At 46.5% G+C, this 16,600-nt stretch overlaps 1 protein-coding gene across 1 annotated transcript; it reads left to right on the top strand.

Annotated features, from left to right (window-relative positions):
- The first annotated feature begins 320 nt into the window (after positions 1-320).
- On the top strand, positions 321-14,925 carry LOC132518327 (uncharacterized). Its single transcript, XM_060146316.1, has 5 exons — positions 321-675; positions 4,711-4,792; positions 5,374-5,465; positions 8,586-8,744; positions 14,863-14,925. The coding sequence occupies exons 1-5, from the start codon at positions 321-323 to the stop codon at positions 14,877-14,879; spliced, it is 705 nt and encodes a 234-aa protein (XP_060002299.1). The 3' UTR covers positions 14,880-14,925.
- The last annotated feature ends 1,675 nt before the right edge of the window (positions 14,926-16,600 follow it).

Below are 16,600 nucleotides of genomic sequence, written 5' to 3'. Positions count from 1 at the left end.
TTTCTGACACTTCGAGTGTTTTTTAGATGAAAGTGCTTTCTTTTAATATATTTGAAAAATAAGATAAATCCATACCTCAAGCTTTATCAGCTTCAGATTTAATCATGTTTCTTGAACCGAATTCATCACAGCGTTTAAAGGGCAGTAAGAGAGCAGAGCCATCAGCCAGTCTTCAAGACTTCGGGATGAACTAGCAGATCGACCTTCATTCAAAACAAACAAATCCCTTTTTGACTTTTATCTCTGGCTTTCAAAACCGAGCACCCAGCAACAGATTAAAAACGCCTCCCAGACCCGTGCTGCTGGAAGGGGTGGGTCCTATGCCCCCCTCTGCGCATGCCCGGAGTCCCGGGTCCTCCGTGCTCAGGGCGAACGGCTTCGTGGCCGCCAAAGCCCAGCAGCCCGGGGCGCAGCAAAGACGCGGAAGGGTCGCCAAGCCGCAACCCAACGACCCGTGTCGAGCACGCCTAGCCTGTGATGCTGGGATGTTAACTGTGGAGTTTGTGTTGTCGGAAGAAAGCAGGAGAGCCGCTTCTCCCAGACCGGCAGGTTTCCCTGGGCGGTCCGCTCCCTCAGGGCCAGCGGGAGAGGGTGTGTGGAGAGCTGAGGACGGCCCTGCGCGGGCCTCGACGTCCCTGGCCGCAAGGACGCCAGGCGGCCGCTGCACCCGTGCGGGTACCTCCGAGCGGGCCCGGGCTCATTTTCCACTCGGCTGCTTCCCGGCCGAGCTGTAAACCCAACCTGACGTGGGCTCATTAATTTGGCAGCGACTGGAAGGCTGGGCCAGGGCGACGCACCCGGGAGGCCTTTGTGCGCCCAGGGTCGGGTCAGAGGGCAACCGAAACACGGCTGAACCCTGCACGCGGCTCCCGGGCGCGGGGCTGCGCGGCCCAAGCTACTTCCTCCCGCCCGGCCGCCCCGCCAGCGCGGCTTCCGGAGCCCGGCAGCGCGGTGACCCGGGCCCTGCGCAGCGCCCGGCGGAGCTCGGAGCCGGCGCGTCCCACCCGGTCTCTCTCCGGGAGGGTCTCAGGCAGGCTGGGCCGGCCGTCTCCAAGGCCTCCCGCCTCCGAGATTCAGTTCCCCGGGCGCAGGCCCGGCTCTGCCCACCGCCTCCCCTGAGTCTCCGCGCCCCGCACCAGCCCGGGGGCGCCTGACCGGCCTGGAGCGCAGGGCTCGCCGCTTCCTTCCGGCCCGAGCCTGCCCCGAGCCAGGCTTCCGCCCGGCAGCCCCGCGGCCGGGTCCTGTGGCCTCTCGGGAGTTTTCCTGGGCGCCTGTGAGGCAGGGCTCCGTGTTCTTTTGCGCATGGAGCCCTGACAGTCGGCCGGCATCGAAAGCAGCCTCGCTGTCCTCTGTCTTCCCGCTCCGCCGGGTCGAGGCGTGAGTGCGGGAGGAGGCACGCGCGCCTCCCGGCGGGGAGAGGACGCCACAGGCACCGTCGGCGCTCTGGGTCTGTTTCCCCCGCGTGCTCCTTGGGCCCTCCATGCTGACGAGCGGTTGCCGAATTTTCTTGCCCTTCTCCAGTTTTCTCGACGGGCGGGTTTAGACTTCGAAGCCCTAGAGCCTGGCTCCCCAAGCGAAACGGTTCTTTCACAAATGCCTGAAATCCGGCGGTGGGGACGGGGTGGCCTTGGGGTGGTCTAGGGGTGGGGGGAGAAGGGTTGTTATGCTTTATCCAAGTGCTCCAGCACAGATTAATTTTAGGAAGAAACAGAGCGGCTTCTGTGCCTTTAGGTGACTTTTGTGACATTTAGCAGCAAAGAAACCTATTTCCTCTGCTATTCAGAGCTAACCACGTGTAATTTGGCCCAGAAGTCTCTTGTATTTTGGGGAACTGTTTGCGATAGCCCATCTGTTTTCATCTCGCAGTTCAAACGATACTGTTTACCCTTATGTCGGGGAAATTGGTTTACATGCGCAGCAATTTCAGTGCGACACCGAAATATTGAACCAACGCTACGAATCGTACAGGCTTTGTACTGCTAATAACCCTCCATTACGACTGTCACGAGACATTTACACAGCCTCTTGGTCCTGTAAAGGAAAGTTAGATCCTGGGTTTATCTAACTATTTGAAAATCAGTTGGTCTTTGGCCAGAGACGCAGACGCATGGGTCAGGGGAGGTGGCCGGGCAGCCCGGGAGCAATCGGGTCGCAGGGGGCAAAGCCCTGACGCCTTCGGTCTGCTGTGGCGTGGGCTAGGTTGGCTGATACTGAACGACCCCCAGCAGCCCCCTCCTTCCGTCCCGCAGACTCGTTTGCGTCTCTTTTCTCCAAACCGCGATCCGGAGCTTCGGGCCCAGTTTCCCGAGTGACACATCGTGAAACCGCAGGGAAGTGGTGCAAGCCCGGAACAGATGGGTCTCTGACCCTGCGTGTTTCGCAGATTGAGGATGGATGGAGGTGTAGACGGCTCAGGGCCATCTAGCCCTTTCGTGAGCCTCAAAGAGATGGTTCGGTGCTCCCAGGAGGGACAAGTCTCCTTTCTCAGGCTGTGTCGAGGAAAGGGAGCTCGTCAATGTAGCGTGAAGCGCCGGCCCGCAGCGGTGTGGGTGGGGGGCGGTCTCGTTCTTTTGGCCCGTGGGCAGCCGCGGGACGGCTGCGTAACCGGCTCCGGAGACCGGGAGTGTGCGTTGGAGCCGCGCCCCGACTTTCCTGGGGCGGAGAAATTGGAGAAATTGCTCTGAAGTAGCGTCGGCTGCCCTGGCTGAGAGGCCCGTAATCAGCCCCTGGCATGTGTGCAAATGCTGATTTTGCGGGTGTTACTTAATCCACGCCGGCGGTGAAAAGCCTCGGGTTGGTGGCACGCTCACCTCCCACCGCCAGGCTTCTTTCTCGGTCTGCTCTGGGGAGCAGACTCTGCGTCCAGGGTGGGGTGGGGTTGGGTGACTGGTGAGGGTGTGAGTCTGATGCTGGGGCTTCTTTGGCCCAAGGATTGAGGAGTGAAAAAAGAAAATGAAGCTGTTGACAGACGTCTGCCGCCTTAATTCAGGCTGTTGTCCCAGTGTCCTGGTAGAAATTAGCCATTTCCTCTGTATCCCATGCTAACTTACTCTTTCAAGGGGAGGAGTAGTTGGCAGAGGAAAAAACCATAATGATTTTACACAGTACAAAATGTGACCAAGGCTAACTTGAGGAAGGTACAAGAAGAGGAATATTCAGCTGATCATTTAAACCTTAGTGCCAGAAACAGTCAAAATTATCTGTGGAAGGCCATAAGATCAGTAAGGGGCTCCTCTACAAAGGAAGACCCAAATTTAAGTCTTAGCAGTTAAAGTGACCTTTGGTAACTCCAGTAAGGTGGAGGCCTGCTCCTGGGCAAATGCAGGAAAGCAAAGATCTAAGGCCAGAACCCACATCCCACAAAGAGTCCATCTTTTCCAAAGTTGGAAGGAAAAAGCTCCCTTACAATGCCTCATGATGACCAGCCCTCAGTTCCCTCTACTACCTTCAGTTCATGTCTCATATGACTTATTATTATGCTGGAAATGAATAATTTTAAAAAGCAAAATATTCTGGGGGAAAAGGAGTGAAAATTCCAACCTACTTCATCCCTTAAATTTCAAAAGGCAAATAATCCATTAACTCATGACCACACCTCTCCCTGCCCCCCAAAAGCAATGAGAATTTAAATTTATATAACAACTTGAATATAGGTCTAAATTATAAGGGGCAATCTCTCTTTTCAGATCCTTGGGCATTTTATTTTGTGGCCTTTCCAGTACTTTCTACCAAAAACAAATCCACAGAGAACGTGAAAGCATCCCAGCTATAGGAACTAGTTTTAGTCAATCGGTGAAGACAAATTGGAAGGTTTGTCCTGAAAAGCAATGATTTTAAGGTTAAGGTTATACTTTTTATTCATGGTCAGCGTAGCCGCAAAGTGTAGAAAGAAAGACAACAGAATTGTCTCAGAGTATAGTGTTCACATATCAGGGCCATTGTAAAAACAGGGTTTTAGTTTAACAGGGTTTCTTAGTAGAGGCTGCCTCTGCCTTACTAATTGTCCTCCTTGATGTTTGCTTTCTTTTGTCCTCCTTACCCATCTACTACAGCTGACAAAACTTACACCAAAGAGACTCCTCACACAATTTGTTTTTGAGAGACTGCTATTTGCTTAGCACTGTACTAGCAATAATGAAGGGTAGGAAAGGATCAGATGTGTTCCCTACCCTTTTGGAGCTTCTCATTTGCTTGGGGAGAAAAGACTTAGAAAACTTAGTGTATTCATGTCCATTAAAGAGGTAAGAAGGGCCAACACAGTATTGCTTAGGGAACGGAGTGAGAATGGCAGCACAGTTAGAGCGTGAGGAACGGCACAGGTCACAGGAATCTTTTCCGGGTCACCCAAGTGGTCTTCAGATCACAGTGGAGAGAAAACTAGATGAGGAGATTGGGAAGCCAGCAACCAGATGGGGCCTGGCTCAGCTTTGTGATTTTTTTTCCCCTGCCTCTTCTGCTCTTGCAGCGTGCACGGGAAACAACTGAAGGGCAAATCTGGAATTCATGGTGTGTGTCTGCGTGTGTAGGGGTGAGGTGGGGAGGAAAAGGCCAAATACATTATCTGATCATTCTGTACCTGTGGGGAGGTTAGGGAGCTTCATTTTCTGGCTGCCTTGCTATTTGCATGGATATGATGCCCAAATGTAATCTCAGGAAAATAAACTAACTGGATTATGAGCTGAAGAATCATGTGGCTTTTTTTCCTGCTAGCACCTCAGCAGCTGCTCTACGACAAACATGGCCCAACAAAACTGCCACCATCACAGGATGAATCTAAAGGACTTAATTGCCTGTGAGTAATTTACAAAAAGTACTTGGAATTTGGTATGTGATTAGAAAGAACAACCGCGGTGGAACACCGCTGCATTTCTAGTCATTTTTGGGACCATATCTACCTGGTTGGTGTTTGAAGGCAAATAATTCTTTCTGCTTGAGAAAAATGTTTGATTCTGTTCCTCCACATGCATTTATTTGGGAGAGTTAAAAACAAATCCAGATACAGTTGCTGTTTTGATTCTACTCACCCTCTCCCTCCCCTGCCACCCTCCACCAAAACCTTCACTTTGTCTGGTTTGATTTTTCAGACCACACACACAGAGGACCGAATGTTTTGTAGGTGATCAGAGTCTTATGAGCTCTGTAGTTGGCAGAAGACTTGATCTTTGACCACTTGCCTCTTCATGGTATTGCTCTGTGGGAAGAGGTGCCTCCCTCCCTTAATAATGTGGGATGTGGTAGGATGACCCTCATGGCCCATCACCTCTGTCATTTAAAACATAGCTCGTTTAAGTCCAATTGGTCTGAAACCTGCTTTCTTCAGATCTTGCCCAAAGTTTATATCTGTAATCATCTATAATGAGCCTATGCTGTCAGATTTACCCAGCACCTGTCCCAGAAGACTGAGGCCCAGGCCATGGTCAGCACCACTGATGGGCAGCCTGAAAGAGCCTGGAGGAGCCCTGCAGGTGAGATACTGCCTGGAACCTCCATACTCACCCTGTTCCCCCCCCCCCATCTGAAGGCCGAAAGCCCTGCCTGCCCCTAAAATATCTGAAACAAAACACACATTTAAAAACTTTGGTCAACCTGTAAACAGTTGAATTTTTTCCCATTGATGAAATTATCAAGTACTTAATTTTTATTTCCTCCATGAATGTATTCATATGTTCATGGAAATCTTGCCCAGCACACGGAGCATTTGGCAGTCAGTTTCTTCTCCTTTGGGAAACCACCTATGCGAGTTTTCAGGGATGACCAGGGAGACTAGGAGTAAGTTTCTGTACAGTCAGTGAAACCCCAACTAGTGGAGGCCATGCTCCGGGCAGAGCAGTGGATGAGGCAGGTAGAGGCAGTGGATGGAGAGAGGGAGGAAGGTTGGTATGTGATCCAGAAAGTCTAATTTCTGATGTTTCTTGGCAGGTTCTGACTATGATATCTTATGTGGTAAAGATTGTAGATATTGGATGAGAAAGAACAAAAAGCCACTTAAAAAAAAAAGCAACTCAAAAAAACTATCATGCATGTTTTGATTCTATTAAAACAATGATTATATTTAAATAAGACTAACATAGTTATTCCTAATGCATGTATGCTTATGTTTTTCCATTTATATTTCTTCCATCTAATAGATACCGAGATAAAATATAAAATCAAAGTCAGCATTTACCATTTATCTTATCATTCATATACACTATTCATATATACTTATTTTTTCCCTTAAAATGTACAGAATTTTAATTCTATAGACTTCTTTTGGGTCATGAAACTCACTTTACATTCTGAAAAACACTTTCAGTTGTTTCTTTAGCTGAGTTAGCTTTGCCCATTTTATTAACTGCACTTTTATACATTTATTTATTTTTGTGATTTATAAAAATGGCCTCATCATTTTAATAGTCACCCCTGGGTGCATAGGCAATGGTTTAGAAAACTTCCAAAATATGGTAATACCACTATAGCAAAACACCATTACAGCAACAAAAAACACAAACCCACTGAACACGAGCCCAGAACAACATTCCTCCAACTATCTGGGGAAAATAAACCAAAAAGAGCTATCTTTCATCGTGCCTGAAAGGTCAGCTAACCAGGGCTCTCAGGAGAACAGAGGAATGGTATTTTACAGAGGAGCGCCCTTTATGGAAGACCCTCTGCTTCCAGCTCCCCAGAAATGCACTGCAGGGTGGGGTGTGGAGACTGATCTCATTTGAAAAGAGAGGTCATAGAAATGAAGCAACAGAGAGCCTGTCCCACCTCCTGTGGATGTCTGGGGCTGCATGGATGAATAGACACGTGGTCCATTAGAGCTGATGACCACTCTTGTCCCGAGAGCTGAGGGCAGAGCCCTTTTTTTTTTTTTCTGTTGTTGTTATTATTTAGGGCTAATAAAGGGCAGAAGGAAAGATTGTTCTTTTGTGATGCAGCATCATAATATAGAGATGGATTCTGAGTCCCAGCTGTGATTTTTACTAGATGTGTGATCTTGGGTAAGTCGCAAAGGTTTTCTTGAATTTAAGTATTTCTCTTAATATTAGAGACAACAATGGCTGCTTCTCAGAGTTGGTAAGAGAATTAAATGAAAAAACCTGTGTGAAAGCACTGGTGTAATATATTGAAAGTGCTTTATATCATACATGACTGTACTGCTACCTGGAGTTTTCCTTGAGTCTAAATCATCTGGACTCTCTCTTTGTCTTTAGCTGGGTGCACACAGCCTTCGCCATTGTGAATCGGATCTGAGCAAATGCCTGAAGAACCCAGAGAAGTAGCTGGTCCGAGGAGGTGGCCCCATGTCATACCGCCTCTGACAGCACTGGGCAGGCAAATAAGAACTCAGTCACTCAGGAGTGTAACAGGGGTTCTGGCAGAGCCTGGAGTGAGAGAAAGTGCAATGGGGCAGAAGAAAAGATAGAGGGGACTCGAGTATGTTCAGTTGACTTTCGCCAGCCTGTGGGGAAGCTGCATGGAGCAATGGTTACAACCGAGGGCTCTGGAGCTCTTCTTAACAGCGATGCATACTTAGCTTTCAGTGCCCGAGGCCCACATCTGCAGAATAGGGAGAATAATAGTACCTGCCTACAGCATTGTAGGGAGGACTCAATGGGTGAGTGCAAGCAAAGGGCTTAGAACAGTGCTCAGTATGCTGGGTCCTGGTTCTTTCGAGAGGCAATAGAGACTCAAGCTAATGCACCAGACTCTGAGGGAGCTGCCTGAGTCTGCCTTCACCCCTTACTGACTAGATGACTTTGGGAATTTTCTGCACCTCTGTGCCTCACTTTCTTCATCTGTAAAATGGGGGTGATAATAATACCTACTTCCTAGGGTGGTGGTGGTTATGATGAAATGAGTTAATAAATGTGTTAATGTGTTAATAAGCAGTGTCTGGCAGGTAGCACATATTTGCTGATATTATTATTGTTGTTGTCTTTTACTACTGTTTTCACAGGCATGCTGCCCCCTCACCTTTCCCTCCAACTCAATAAATGTAGATTATCCTACAGCCAACCTGAAGGAGAAGACTCTTATCACCTGGAGATTTTTTCTATGGCTCTCACCAATACCCCTGGACATACCAATGTCATCCTTTAATAATCCTCTAGGAAGAGACACAGCCACCCCTCCCAGCAGGTTACCCCATACCACACCCTCACTCTACCTCTGGATAGACTATCTATTTTTCACTTGTGATTTTTCACCACCTTCAGCTCTTCTACTTGTGTTTTTCCTCTTCCTACTAGTTCTTGAGTGTGACCAAGGGTTCTTCTGAGTTCCATAGACCCTCAGGGGATCTTGCATTAATCAGACCAGGGCTGCTATTGGTCGGGATGAATACATGGGCGGACGCACTCAATGGACAGTGCTTGGTTTCTGATTTTTATGAAATCCACCAGAAATGAAAAATGGAGCATAAAAAAAAATTAAATGCCCTGTTGATTTCTAGTTAATCCAATTATCTCATTCTTCATGCTACTAGAGATCCAGAATGATACCGCCATTATTTGAAAAGACGGAGAATAAATACTAACGCCTTACCAAAACATTGCAGGACTCTGCAGTTTCCTCTAAAACCTCCTTTCTGTTTGCAGGTGGACTTGAACTCGACAGACGGAGGAACATCATTGAACACATCCCCTTTGTTAGCAGTCTGAGCTTCATAGGCCCTGGGCTTATGGCATTACTTCACGGCGGACATGGCAGAACGAGTTGGACATGCCATTTTAGACTGAGCTCTGAATCTCCAGATTGTGAGTAGTTTAATTCATACCCTCCATGTAGCTTTGCTATTGACATTTATTAGCCGAGAGTGTTGCTGCCAACACAAGTTTTGAGTAGATTGTGGTATAAACAGATTTCCTCTTTACACATTCTAATCAGCGCAGAAGGACAGTTTTTATTGAAACCGTATCTCAGCCTAAGTTTCTCCACACATGTAGGCACACATGTACAGAGTTTAAATTGTATTTATGGTTGGTAAATGTTCTAATTATGGGGCTGCGTGTGTTCTGAGGAGAAAATTAAATCAGTGAACATGGGAGGCCAGGATGCCCTTCCGCCCTGGTTTAGGTTCTTTATGGTTTTAAGCTTTGAGAAATCAATGCCATGAAATGGTGGGTGACAATACAGGTAGATGTTTGACTCCCGACTGATTTACAATGTTATCTACATATTTCTTTTGCCTCCATGAGGGAAAGTTTGATTTCTTACTGCCTGCATCATCCTAACATATCACAGAGCAATTTCCAACAAGCTGCTCTTATGGACAATGTCCTGGGCCTCATTTCCCATATTAGAGTGCATGAAATGCTAAAATAGAAAAGGGGTGTAATTGACATCATGCCCACCAGCCCAGTCCCATACTACTGTCGTAATGATGACAATGAGTGGGTTACTAGTCACCAAGCAGTGCCTAGGCTTCTTTGGAACTCACCTAAGGAGAGGTTTTGACATCTTCCCCAGTGCCACTAAAGAAAGCAGTCCTAGCTGTAGCTGACCAATGGGTGCTAAAGGGTTTTGAAAGTAGCTGCTGCCGCTGCTATATAATTAGCTCAAGGATGTTGTAATTTGCAAAATATGCACTCCAAGGATATGTAGAACATAATCTAGTCAGCTCTACCCAACCACAGTAATTTTGCTGCTGCAGGCAAAATGCTTTCCTGGGCTAGGCTCGAGTTGACAGATTACTGAGGGAAATCTTTGTCTCACCCACACTCCCAGATTATTCAGCTTACTTTCTAACACACCACTCAACCCTCCATGCAGACTGTGTGGTGTAGACGTGGCACCCTAAACGGAATAATCTCCTTGCTGACAGCTGAAAAGTAAAGGCATCTGTGGCAATCAGATGGGTTGTCTCAGGTTGGTTCCAGATGTCAAGTTGATTAATGTTAAGAGTCAGGACTGCCAGCAGCTAGGCCACGTGAGTGCACAGATCGCCAGGAAACAACCCTGGTGCTTGTGGCATCGGTGGGTAGAGACATAACGCACAGATACTGAACAGACGCCAGTCCTTCTGTATCAGCTCAGTAGAATGCCCAGAAAATCATGGATTCCTCCAGCATGCAAACCCCAACACATAAAACTGTTCAGCTATTTTTCATGTTTCCTAACCTAGTGGGTTTGTTTCCTTAAATTAACATCAGTATTTCTATGCTAAGCGGTCCAACCCAGGAAGGCCCTAGTGGGAAAAGCCCAAGATGAAGTTTGGATCTTTGTGATGATAAAACAATACATCTCTGTAGTACTTCCGATTTTCTAAAGCACCATTGTCTTTACTTCCTTTCTCACTTGTAGCTTACATCCCTGTGAGTAAGTTTGAGAAAGGTGTGCTCATGTAAGTGGTACAGGGTTTGTGTTTTGAAATACTCTGTGGATATAAGGTGTCATTGTCTCTCTCCATCTCCGTGGGCCACTGTGAGATGGGTGAATGGTCTATTGAAGTTCATGCAGTTCAGTCAGCACAAGAAATCATCCACCACCCTACTCATTCTCTTAAACCAGTGTTTTTCAAAGTGTGGTCCATGGACCAGTAGCATCAGCATTATCCCAAACCTACTGGGTAGAACCTCTGGAAGTGGGCCCAGCAATGTGTTAACAGAAGCCCTTGAGGTGATTCTAATGCACACTCAAGGCTGAGAACCACGGGCCTGTGCCAGTAGTTCCCAGCTCAGTTTTCTTGGATGCCAGGACCCAGTGGACATAATGATGAAACCCCATAAGCTGTTTTCAAAATTTCATGAAACTTAATGAAAATCATACTCTTAATGTTACTTTTTTTAAAAACTATATATTTTATTACACATGGCTGATAAATGAATGTTGGGAAAGGAAGTTGATTATTAATCAATGCCATTTGGTATTCTTTCATTCATGCATCACTCATTTAATCCTTTAAAGGTTATCTAATATGCTCTGTGCTAGATACTGGGAGATTCAAAGATGGTACACTCTTTACTCTTGAGATAACTATAGGCTTGTAAACAGATTATTGCAATTCAATATGCTAAGTACCGAAAGGCACATTTAAACAGTACTGCTGTAGAAATAAATCTTCTGAAAACCTTGGGGGAAATAATCTTCAGACTTGGCTGTGTTGCTTCAAGGCTTTGTGCTTGAACTTGTGTGGTTGGAATGGGGAGAGATGGGATGGCAGGACTACTCCCTCTTCATTCCCAACCACCCAGCTGAGAACCGGTGGAAACACAAGCCCACTTCTGGGTTCTGGGTTTGCCCTCTTCTTGGAACTTCCTGCCTTTCCTGGGCAACAGCATTTCTGATTATGAGAAGCACTGATAGAGCACTTGAAACAGGCTCACAGAGGCTCTGTGTTAATAAGGAGAACTTGAAAATAAGACCTACAACATATTTTTATTGACTTGGCTTATCTTTTATTATAGTGGGCAATTATTTAAAAGGCACCTCTCTGTTTAACCAAGGACTTGAAACCAAATGAAATGTCAGCTTGATTCAGAGTCTATTTGGAAAACATTTCAGTACACTTACTTTAGAAAATACATAGGTTTAATTTCAGTTCAACTGTTTCACAGGTCTTTGTCTTAAAAATAATCCATGCTTATGTGGCAGGAGAAAAAAATACTCTCTGAGTTCATTTTGCTTTCAGATTAGAGTGAGGTTTGTCCCTATTTGTCAGGTTCTTGGTTCTAGAGTCTCAAGCCTAAGCAGATGAGGGGCCCACCTCTGTGCTTTCTCTCAAGTTGACTTTCTGTCTGTAATTCCACTTCAAAATGACTGTATACACAAAGTACATCCAGCATAACTAAAACAAGAGGAAAGGGAAGGGGCAGGGCAGAGATGTTAATACAAGGAAACTTCACATGTAACAACTGAAACTTATATCAGAACATTAGCAATTGCTTTCTTCTGGTGGGGGAGTGCTTCTGGTTCTAAATGAGGTGTTAGTGTTTGCGGGTGATAACCTTGTCCCACTGAATTATGATGAGAAAACAACCCAGTTGCCTGCAGAGCCAAAAACAAATCTCAGAACTGCTTAACTCATCCGTCAAACAAATTGTATTTTAGGAAATTCAGGACAGAGAAAAATGCACAAAAGAAAAGGAGATTTATTTATTTGTACAAAAGTAGAATGACAGGCGTTTGAGTGGATCCAAATAGCATTTAGGGAGAAAAAAAATGTGATTCATTGCCAGCTATTAAATCTTGTTTATCCTTCTTTAAACTAACCAGAAACACATTTTGGAAAAACGCTAGTTAACAGTTTAAGCATTGACAGCCTCCTGTTGTGCTGTTTTGCCTTCCCTGCCTTCCAAGGGGAAGACGATGGGGTGCAGCCAGTGAGCATTGTTTCACGAGTCCATGACAGGAGATGAATTCCAGTCCTGCTTGTGAAGTTCGCCTTCAGTCTCTGGGAGAATTCCTTCAGTTTCCTCAAAGAAGGATGCTTACCTCACAGCAGGGGCAAGACATCCGTGTTTACAAGGTAGTTTCAGATGAAAGGCCCCGAAGGACACAAAACATTATTCAAAGACACAATGACTGATGAACTGACGTGTCCTTCAGAAAGTGCCAACTCCCAATAGCCAATCATTATCACGGTATCTCCCAGACCAACAGCTGACCTCACCAAAGCTGGCTCCAGTCACAGCTTTGTGATTGAAATTCTTCAGAGCACTTGACAAGGATCTGAAAAATTTGCTGAAATCCCAAAAGCCAGTGGGAGAAAGCCCTCCAGGCTGCAGTATATTGTGGGGGCCCCTTCCAGCCCTGCCCTGTGCTCATCCTGCTACAGGGCTTTGAGGGAGCAGCCTTTTTTTTTTTTTTTTTTTTTTTTTTTTTGCGGTACGCGGGCCTCTCACAGCTGTGGCCTCTCCTGTTGCGGAGCACAGGCTCCGGACCCGCAGGCCCAGTGGCCATGGCTCACGGGCCCAGCTGCTCCACGGCATGTGAGATCTTCCTGGACTGGGGCATGAACCCGCGTCCCCTGCATCGGCAGGCAGACTCTCAACCACTGCACCACCAGGGAAGCCCAGGAGCAGCCTTTTATAGCTGGTTCTGCTGCCCCCAACTCCAGCACCCTTTTGCTTAAATGTATTAGTATAAATATTTGGCTTGTCAGTGCCCTTAGAATTTGAGGGTTTGGTACCCACCATAGACTGTAGTGATTAACTTGATTTAATTAATTACAAAATATACACATTTCTGAAGAAAGCCACTAACATCTTTTTGCTTTCTAAGCAGATAATTCTACCACCAGGACTATCTAGGTTTTGTGGTCTCAGTAGTGTCTAGAAAGGTGACTCTGCTGAGTTTAAGGCCACAAAGAAAGGCCCAAGTGGACTCATTAGATCCACAGAACTCCTCTCCTCCCCCCTCCTCCCACTGCAGTGATCTAGCAGGAGGAATGTCCACACAGTGGTTTGCTGACCTTCAAGCCTCAGGGCACTCATGGAAGCAAAGTGCTCTTTGCCCTTGCTGGTTGCCATCCCTCCTTTTCCCTCATAACCTGCAACTTTTCTCTTGCCCAACACATCACATTCCCTCACATATTTCTATTAATATTATAAATTCCGTGAGGGCAAGAACTGTGTCTTATTCAGTTTTGTATCCCCTTCTCTTAGCAGAGCACCCACCCCGTAAAGTCAGGCACTGAAAACCAGTGGTTGAAGTCGTCCTCCCACAAGTAGATGTAGGGCCTTCTCACCTGCCAGCATCATGAGCCACCGAGGCTGGGTCTGCACAGGTTCAAAGTGTTAAGACATTTCCTTCCAGGAAGCTCTCTAATACCCAGTATTTGGATGACTCTCCTTTTTCCATTTTAATTAACTCTAGAAACAACATTTCAACCTCTTCTACCATCACCACCACCACCACAACAGAAAAACAGCCCTCATCATCGTCCTGTGGCTTTCCTGAGAATCTACACTTTTAGGATGAGAATCCATCTGAACTATTGCAACAGTACCTACAGGGTTTATTGGATGAGAGGAACATGAAATAGCCTGAGCGGTCAGAGAAAGACAAACTTCGATTGGGAGAAAGGTGTGCCTTCTCTTCTGGCTGTTTGGCCAGAGTAGCAGTTGAGAGAGGGAATAAAGAGAAAGGCACAGAGCATCATAATAGTTCAGAGATGTCAGAGTGTGCTTTCTTCGGATTTAGCATCATTAAATCCCTCATGTCTCAGAAGGAAAATCTGGGCATGAGATGGGACAAGAAAGAGTTAGGGTGTCCAGCCTAGTTGTTCTCTGACTCTCACCATAGAACACAATGATAAAGGGACAAAAGACTTAAAAAAATAAATTGGTAAAGTTTCTAGATGGTGTGAACTGTTTGTGTCCCTCCAAGATTCATTTGCTGAAACGTAATCCTCAATGTGATGGTGTTTGGAGGTGGGCCTTTGGAAGGTGATTAGATCATAAGAATGGAGCCCTCATAAATAGGATTGATGCCCTTATAAAAGAGGCCCCAGAGAGCTCCCTCACCCCTCACGCCATGTGAGGACGCAAAGAGAAAATGGCAGTCCATAATCAGCAAGAGCTCTCTCACCAGAACTGAACCATGCTGGCACCCTGACCTTGGACTTCCAGCCTCTAGAACTGTGAGAAATAAATTTCTGTTGTTTATAAGCCACTCGGTCTATCGTAGTTCGTTACAGCAGCCTGAACTAAGACATCAGAGTAGTACTTTAAAAAATCTTACCAACTCTTTGCACCTATGCACTTGACTACCTGACCCATGTTTTGGTGTTTCTGGGAAGAGCAGTGGTGGATGGGATGTGGATGGGACCACCGGTTCAGGGGAGGAGCTGAGCTCACAACAGGAGGTAGCGGGGACTCCTTGCAAGGGCCCTCTGACTCTGGCCTGGCTTCCTTTGCTACTTCCTCTTTCCAGGGAAACTGTGGTCTTGACCACATGCCTGCAGACAACATGGGCTCACATCAAACCATCACGTGGTACCCTCTGTGCTTAGAGCTTCATATCCAGGAGCATGGCAGCAGGGACAACATTGTGGTCATTTTGTCCCATAGTCCTGCACTGTCAACAAGAATCTCAAGAAGTAATGAAGTCTGTGGCCCGGCAGTTCTACTCCGAGGTGTACACCCAAGAGAACTGAAAACATACACACAAATGTTGACAGCAGTACTATCCATAACAGCCAAAAAGTGGAAACAGTCCAAATGTTCATCAACTGATGAATGGATCAACAAATGTGGTATGTCCATAAGCTGGAATATTATTCAGCACAAAAGGGAATAAGTACTGATACATGGTATAACATGGATGAACCTTGGAAACATTATGCTGAGTGGAAGAAGCCAGAAACAAAAGGCCATATATTATGTGATTCCATTCAGATGAAATATCCGGAATAGGCAAATCCATAGAGACTGAAAATAGATTTGTGATTGCAGTGGGTTGGGGGGTTGGAAGAACAGGGTGTGACTGCTAATGGGTATGGGATTTCTTTTTTGGGGGATCGAAATGTTCTGGAATTAGATAGTGGTGATGGTTACTCAACACTGTGAATATACTAAAATACACTGAATTATACACTTTATTTTTTAATTTTTTATAAATTTTTATTTATTTAATTTTGGCTGTGTTGGGTCTTCGTTGCTGCACGCGGGCTTTCTCTAGTTGCGGCGAGTGGGGGCCACTCTCGTTGCGGTGCGTGGGCTTCTCACTGCTGTGGCTTGTCTTGTTGCGGAGCATGGGCTCTAGGTGTGTGGGCTTCACTTAGTTGTGGCACGTGGGCTCAGTAGTTGTGGATCGTGAGCGCTAGAGTGCAGGCTCAGTAGTTGTGGTGCATGGGCTCAGTAGTTGTGGCACGTGGGCTTCAGCAGTTGTGGCACATGGGCTCAGTAGTTGTGGCTTGCGGGCTCTAGAGCGCAGGCTCAGTAGTTGTGGCACACGGGCTTAGTTGCTCTGCGGCATGTGGGATCTTCCTGGACCAGGGCTCGAACCAGTGCATTGATAGGCGCATTCTTAACCACTACGCCACCAGGGAAGTCCTGAATTATACACTTTAAAATAGTGAATTTTATCTCAATAACAAATGCAATTAGAAAAAAAGAAGTAATGAAGTCAAGTCACTGGGAAGCAGCAGCCCCCTTTCCTTCTTTCTTCCCTCCCTCAGCCAACTGGGAAATTTGCTCGCACACTTGCACACCCTAGATCCGTATTTTCGGCTCATCTGTTGGCTCTTTCTCTTGTCTTCAACCTTCCAACCACTTCTCTGCACTCGAAGTGATCATCCTTTGAGACTCAAATGGGCGTTCAGTTCTGAGTTTTTCTTTTTGTGCCTGCAGTATGCCTTGGGTCTTTGGGGCTGGGTTGATCTAGATAGAAATCCCAAATCACCACTCTGTCTCTGGGAACACTCTGCCTCTGAGCTGCTCCCTGTGGAAGACGGATTTCTCAAATGTTGGAAAGCAGCAGGGAGGCTGGTTTAGGAGACCGACTGATAAACAAGGCTTGGCAAAATGCCAACTTGGGCAGTCTGGTTTTGGTTTTTTGTTTTTTGCTGCTGTCCTGAGACAAAGCCTTGGGGTAAAGAGATGCCTGTATCACGGGGTTCCAAAGGACCCCTCGGTTTGCTCTTCTACGTGTTCCCTTCTCAGCAGGTGTC

The sequence above is a fragment of the Lagenorhynchus albirostris genome, chromosome 3 (genome assembly GCF_949774975.1).
Source record: "Lagenorhynchus albirostris chromosome 3, mLagAlb1.1, whole genome shotgun sequence".
Taxonomy (NCBI): domain Eukaryota; kingdom Metazoa; phylum Chordata; class Mammalia; order Artiodactyla; family Delphinidae; genus Lagenorhynchus; species Lagenorhynchus albirostris.
This window is presented reverse-complemented; position numbering and strand designations above follow the sequence as displayed.